At 33.5% G+C, this 7,391-nt stretch overlaps 1 protein-coding gene across 1 annotated transcript; it reads right to left on the bottom strand.

Moving 5' to 3' along the window:
- LOC109349170 (chaperone protein dnaJ 20, chloroplastic-like) lies at positions 2,732-5,193 on the bottom strand. Its single transcript, XM_019589878.1, has 2 exons — positions 4,635-5,193; positions 2,732-3,057 (listed from the first exon to the last, which is right to left on the bottom strand). Exons 1-2 carry the CDS (start codon positions 5,079-5,081, stop codon positions 2,908-2,910), a joined length of 597 nt encoding a protein of 198 aa, XP_019445423.1. The 5' UTR covers positions 5,082-5,193; the 3' UTR covers positions 2,732-2,907.

Here is a 7,391-nt window from a genome sequence, read left to right as displayed (position 1 = left end):
ATAATGGAACTGCAGAAAGGATGAATAGGACAGTCCTAAACATGGCTAGGAGTATGATGAAAACAAAGAAGTTGCCAAAGAAATTTTGGGGAGAAGCAGTCTCAACCTCTGCATACATCTTGAATAGATGTCCATCTAGTAGACTTGAGAATATCACCCCTGAGGAAGCTTGGACAGGCAAGAAACCAAATATAAGTCATCTCAGGATTTTTGGTTCTATTTGTTACAAACATATACCTGATGTGCAGAGAAGAAAGCTTGATGACAAGGGTGAGAAATTGATTCTGCTTGGCTATCACAACACAAGTGCTTACAGGTTGTTTAATCCCTTGAATCAAAAAATTGTTGTGAGCAGAGATGTGAAGTTTGATGAGACACAATGCTGGGATTGGACTAAACAGAATACTGCTCAAGAAAGAAGTGCTACAATGCATATAGATGATGAAGTCCAACAACAACCAGTTTTAGCAGATATAGGTGCTCAACCAGAAAGAAGATCCCATAGATCAAGACAACCACCAACAAGGTTGAGTGACTATGAGATCTTCTCTGACTCAGGCATCACTGCAGAAGGGGAATTGGTGCACATGGCTCTTCTTGCTGAAATGGAACCAGTAAGTTTTCATGAGGCAATGAAATCAAGCTAGTGGATGCAAGCTATGAGAGAAGAACTCAGCTCTATTGAAAGAAATCACACCTGGTATCTAACTAACTTACCAGAAAATAAGAAAGCTATTGATGTTAGATGGGTATATAAGATCAAGGTGAATCCAAAGGGTGAAATTGTGAAGCACAAGGCTAGACTAGTTGCAAAAGGTTTCCTACAAAAGCAAGGTCTTGACTATAGTGAAGTGTTTGCACCTGTGGCAAGATTGGAAACAATCAGATTAGTAGTTTCCTTGGAAAGTTATCACAATTGGCACATACACCAAATGGATGTTAAGTCTGCTTTCTTAAATGGACCACTAGATGAGGTGGTTTTTGTTAAACAACCACCTGGTTTTGAGGTGATTGGCAAAGAGCATCAAGTTTACAAACTGCACAAAGCTCTTTATGGTCTCAAGCAGGCTCCAAGGGCTTGGAACAAAAGAATAGATGGCTTCCTATTAAAGCTTGGCTTTCTGAAATGCAGATCAGAGTATGGTGTATATGTAAAAGGCTCAATTGCTCAGAATCTCCTAGTAATTTGTCTCTATGTGGATGATTTACTTGTGACTGGAACCAAGCTTGATGAAATCTGTGAATTCAAAGCAGAAATGAAGTCTGAGTTTGAAATGAGTGACTTGGGAGAATTATCCTACTTCCTTGGGATAGAATTCTCAAGGGTCAAGGAGGGAATCCTAATGCATCAACAGAAATACATCAATGATGTATTAAAAAGGTTCAACTTGGAAGAATGCAATGCTGCCTCTACACCTATTGAAGCTAATGAAGGTTGTGAGAAGCCAGAACATGATGCTGCAGTTGATAGCACTCTCTATAGGCAAATGGTTGGTTGCCTAAGATACATTTGCAACACAAGACCAAATATTGTATATGGTGTAGGAGTGATAAGTAGACACATGGAATCACCAAAGAAGTCCAACTTGATGCAAGCAAAAAGAATACTCAAATATGTGAAAGGGACTTTGGAACTTGGTTTGATACTTCCTATCAAAAACAGTGATGAGAGGCATAGGATGATTGGATTCAGTGATGCAGATTAGTGTGGAGATAAATGTGACAGAAAAAGCACAAGTGGCTACATATTTTTTCTTGGTGAGGCACCAATCTCTTGGTCTTCAAAAAAACAAGATGTTGTGGCACTCTCATCTTGTGAAGCAGAGTACATCTCTGCTTGTACTGCTGCTCAACAAGCTTCCTGGCTAGGGAAGCTTCTCACTGAGTTGAAACTGAAAGAAGAAGGGGAAGGCATGCTCTTAATGGTTGATAACAAGTCAGCCATAAATCTAGCTAAGAATCCTATTGCACATGGGAGAAGCAAGCATATAGAGACAAGGTTTCACTTTCTTAGAGACCAAGTTAGCAAGGATCAACTCAAACTTGATTTCTGCAAATCAGAAGGACAAATTGCAGATGTGTTTACAAAGGCTTTGAAGAAGAAAAGGTTTGAAGAACTCAGGGATAAGCTTGGGCTACAAGTGCTTGAAACAAATCTGAATTAAGGGGAAGTGTTAATTGTAATTCAGTTTGTAATAGAATTGGAAAGTTTCTAGTTATAGAAAGTCCAGTTAGTTTAGTTAGTTAGTAGTTTTACTATTTTTAGAAAGTAGTTGGAATACATTGATGTATAAATAGCTTGTTAATGCTTGAGATGAATATACATTGATTCTACTTTTCCAGAATCTTATCCTAAACATTACTCTTCTTCTCTTGCACGAATTCTTCTTTCTTTTTCTACTTTCTTTCTCTGTTTTGCTCTCTGCAACATTGTTGCAGTGTATGCATTCTTTCCTTTCTTTCATTCTTCTGTAACAAAATCAACTCAAAAGCTAACTCAGGGCGAAAGGGTTACCCAAGCCTTATCTTTGGCCCGATTCGATGCGGGTCTCAATACTTATGATATGTGTTCTCAATACTTATCACAACATATGATGCAATAGTTAAATAGATGAAATTGTATAGGACTATAGGAAGGGTATTTTCAATATATGAAGTTGTCAACATGGCTTCTGTTCAGTTTTGAAAGGAGCAAACCCTTGGAGGAGAATCTCTTTCTCCCTTATCCTACTAAAGTCAAATAATTTTTTTGCTTTTCTTTCTCAGTCCTAAGTTTATTTGGTTAGTAGCATTAGAATAATGGAGACTGAATCTAACAGCAATGACACATTTTTTTCTCAACACTAATCTTATATAATTTGATCTGTTCTATAGTAGGAAGATATACATATGTATAGAAAATCTTAGTCATAATTTGGTTGATGATTGATCTCTCTGCTGACGCATTCGAGCTGCCCATGAGGTATTCTCTCTAGCATTCTTGCTCTCATTTCTTCTCTTCAGCTCGGACAATTGAGACTGCCAACGACTTTTCCAATTAGCTTTTTGTTCAATCTCCTGATTTCAAACCAACAACTTAGATCAGTATGTAAGAACAGCTCGATTCTCGCAACAACCCTTTAAAAAAGCCAAAAAATGCTCTACAAAACCTGGCTCTATGAGAACAAATTTGAGTACAATGGGCAACTGAACAAGTAAATATAATAGATTGAAAGTCCCTTTAGTTTAAAAGGCATCAACATGATTAAATTATTTCAGAAGAGGTATATGAATAAAGTAATGAATAAGATCACAGTTAATCTCAGCAGAACCTTTAATCATTATTGTTGTTGTTTTCTATAATCTATAATCTATATCCATTGACAACATGAAATGTTCAACTGTGGAATTATACATGCCTGAAGAGGAAGAGCCATCTAAATATCACAATAGCACACTTATGATTTTGTAGTGATGCGCCAGTATTGAAATTTACATGTTCAAAAAGGTGCAGTGGAAAAAAGGAAAGGGAACAAATGGCAGAATAGGAAAAAAAAAACACAAGAACATAGGGTCAGCCTCAGTCAACAAAATCAATAACAAAAGAATTGATAGCAGAAGTGAAATTTGAAATTCTAAACTATATAGTACAGAAGAATCTGCTATACCATCATAGAGAAATTCCTATTCCATACCAAAAAAATTATGATAATAATATCATCGGTTTCTTTGTTTACTAAATGCGATAGGTAAACAAATAAATACGAAAACAACTTCAGATTCAAGTATACAGCAGCAGCAGCACATTACCTTGATTCTATGTAGTACATCTATCTATCTATTTACTTCAATCAATGAATGGAATAAACATAACCATATTGTGCCATTGAGAAAACATATAAGAACAAAGCTTCATATGATGAAGTCATGAAACCAGAACCCGTAAGGCACATTAACATTGGAATTATCTTTGAGCTACAAATTATGTGTAAATTAGCTTATTTTGCACTCAAAACCAATTTTCAGCCAAAACCTCTGTCTAGAACATTTACATTATAAGCTTTTCTGAAAACAAAAGAAAGGTTAATTAATCCAAGAACTAAAAATGTTAAGACAAAAATAGAAGGCAACTACGAACATGACCATAGTCTGCCACCGAATCTAAAAGGGTGAACCTAAAAATTCATCATATGCCTAAAGTTTCTCAAATAAACCAGGTATGTGATGAATTTTTAGGTATGCCCTTTAAGGTACAAAACTCATGAACAATTTCAAACACATAAAAGGAAAACACACATTGAAACAAAACATTATGCAATTAAGAACATCAACAACAAAGATGAAACCTACAAGGCTACAACAACCAACCACCCATAAATCCATTTTTTGTTGTTGCTAAGTTTCTATATTTGATTCACTGACACAAATCAAGCACACCCCAAGTTTGAAAAATACAATTTTTATGAAGGAAAAACCATCCCAAAACAAACAAAAAAAAGAGACAAAAAATCATATAACATAAAACAACCAACCATCCATAAACTCCAAAACAAGCAAATCCATTAACATGAACGACAAAACCAAAGCAAATCAAGCACACCCCAGATAAAAAAAATGAAACTTTTTTTATAAAAAAAAGACTGATTTTAACTCACATGATCATCATTGTGATAACGTGTACGAGAATTGAACGCAAGATGAATACCCTTAGCCATATCTCTATCATACATATCTCTGAGTCTAGGATCAGAAAGGGTCTCATAAGCCTCCTGAACAAGAATAAACCTTTTCGTATATTCCTCAACCCGATCCGGTGGTGACACATCTGGGTGATACTTTCGAGCCAATTGCTTATACGCTTGTTTGATCTCCATCAATGAACCCGATAATGGTATACCCAGAAGTTCATAGAAGCTCCGGTGAGAAACCTCCGTAGAAACCACGTGACCACCGTTGAGGGTGGCGTTTGTTCTGAGTGAGGAAAATGAGATTGTGGTGGGGTATGTGATGATGGGTTGGAGAGAGATTGTGGTTGGAGAAATGGGGATATGGTTGTAGAAGAGTGTGTGGGTTTGGGGAATGGTTAAGCCATAACAATGCATGTTTCTTCTATACAGGGATATTGGATTTGAGTGGGTTTGTTTCTGAATCTGGTTTTATGTGGTGGGGTTGTGATAGAGGGTAGGTGAAGAAGAAGAAGATTAGTGTTTTTATAAGCAAATGAATGCTACCCAATAAAGGTTTATATAGGTGTTAGTCCGAAAAGATCCGACCCTATCTGTTCAACCATTTTGATTGGATTATGGTTAGACTCAAATAGTTTGGTTCTTCTTATTAGGTCTAGGATAAATTATGGTAAAATATTATACTCAGACAAATTTAGGGTTATGTGGAGACAAATATGATTCAATTTGAATCATCTTGTGGTTACCATTCATCAAATTTGTTTTTATCTTTATTCAATTGTATGAAAAATAATTATATTTTTTTATTGAAAGTAATATATATGATTAACAATATATATATATATAATTTCATATGTTAAATTACATATTTATAATAATAAGTAAAATATTGGAAAAAATTATCTAAAAGAAATATGTATTATTTTTAATAGGGCTTAGGGTTGGGTTTGAATTCAAATGTTGATGCGATCGACTTTTAAGATGGAGTTAGCTTTAGATCTAGAGTCCAGATTCAAAAAAATGACTTTATCAACATTTAGAATCAGGTAAAAGACAAATTTTACCCGCATAATCTGACTCATGCTCACCCCAAAAGTGGAACAACTAATTTGTTTCAGGCTCCGCACAACCCTTCCAATAAGTATTTTTATCAAAAATCTAAACACCTTCTAATTTAATACAATGGTAGATTTATTGGACCTTAGACCACCATAATATCGTTAGCTCAATGTCATATTGGTAGAAGAAAGTTAGTGTCATTCATCTATCTAATTTTATAAGAGAATAAAGTATTTCTTGGCATAAAGAGATAAGTTATCTCCTTCTGTCAATGAAATCATGATATGTGTCATGTTTTATCATTTTCTATAAAAAAATATTTTTAAAACTAAACAAAATAATACACATATCATATTTTTACTGACTATAACAGATAAGTTATCTCCTAATATGAGGAGATACATTATTCTCTTTTTATAATTATACCTTCTTTTTTTAGTTGTCGAAGAAAACAAAGTTTATATCTTTGAATTATTGTTTATTATAAAGTTATAACTGTTGGTGTAACTATAAGGTGATTATTAAGGTCTTTTTTATTTTCAATAAAGATATGTAATAAATTTAAAAATAATAATAACAACAAAGGATTTATTTTTGTTACAACATACAGTATATTTAAAGAAAAATGAAGATTAAATATTTGATTGTTATGTTGAGGTATTATGATAATAGTTTCGAGAAAAGAAGTATATATAGCTAAAGAGAAAAAGATATATACACCGACAGTGTAAAGGATTTTTACACTGTCACTACATCATCCACCATTGATTTTTAGTCATCATTGACTTTTAAATAAAAGTATTGCAAATGAACGGTGGATGATGCACTGACTGTGTATAAATCTTTACACTGTCAGTGCACACATTTTACACTCATAGCTAAAGAGAAAAAGACCGACAGTGTAAAGGATTTTTACACTGTCACTACATCATCCACCATTGATTTTTAGTCATCATTGACTTTTAAATAAAAGTATTGCAAATGAACGGTGGATGATGCACTGACTGTGTATAAATCTTTACACTGTCAGTGCACACATTTTACACTCATAGCTAAAACTAATCACACACGTTGGTGAAAAAAATACTATATATGCCCATTCATATATTATATAGCTAAAGCTTGGTGCAAAATATTAAATATATTAACTTTTATGTCTTTGAGGAAGTGAATGGATTTGATTTTGGTTTGACTGTGTGAATACTAGATCTTCTTGCTTACATGTTGGGTAAAGGTCCATTAAAGTAATGATTATGATGCCCAATTATATAGATATTCTAAATCTCTGCTGGTATCACCTAAACTTAAATGAGAAAAATATTTATGTACTAATATTGTAAGAATTTTTACATTATTATTATATCATTTATCATTTATATTTGATTATTATTGTTTTTTAAATAAAATTAATATATAATGATTAATAGATATATTCTGATTGTGTATAAATTTTTATACTTACATGTATAGATATGACAATCAACTTAAATATATAAAGTAATTTTGGTGGTGTGAGTGTTTGAGTCACTTAAGCAAAACCAACTTAACTTCTTAATTCTTAGACTTAAAAAGTGAAGGGCTGAGTAAAACATGATTTTCAACATTGGTAGCTTCTTTTAGGGTAAGAGGCTTATCTAAAGTATTTCAAATTATATCGACATGATTTTG

Source organism: Lupinus angustifolius, chromosome LG01 (assembly GCF_001865875.1).
Source record: "Lupinus angustifolius cultivar Tanjil chromosome LG01, LupAngTanjil_v1.0, whole genome shotgun sequence".
NCBI classification, from domain to species: Eukaryota; Viridiplantae; Streptophyta; class Magnoliopsida; order Fabales; family Fabaceae; genus Lupinus; species Lupinus angustifolius.
The sequence above is the reverse complement of the archived record's forward strand: the minus strand, read 5'-3'. Positions and strand labels throughout refer to the sequence as shown.

Excerpts from the sequence above, each read along its gene's own strand:
- LOC109349170 (XM_019589878.1), bottom strand. The coding sequence starts at position 5,081 with ATGCATTGTTATGGCTTAACCATTCCCCAAACCCACACACTCTTCTAC. Across the intron at positions 3,058-4,634 it reads GTTATCACAATGATGATCAT|GAGATTGAACAAAAAGCTAA; the intron begins GTGAGTTAAAAT and ends GTTTGAAATCAG.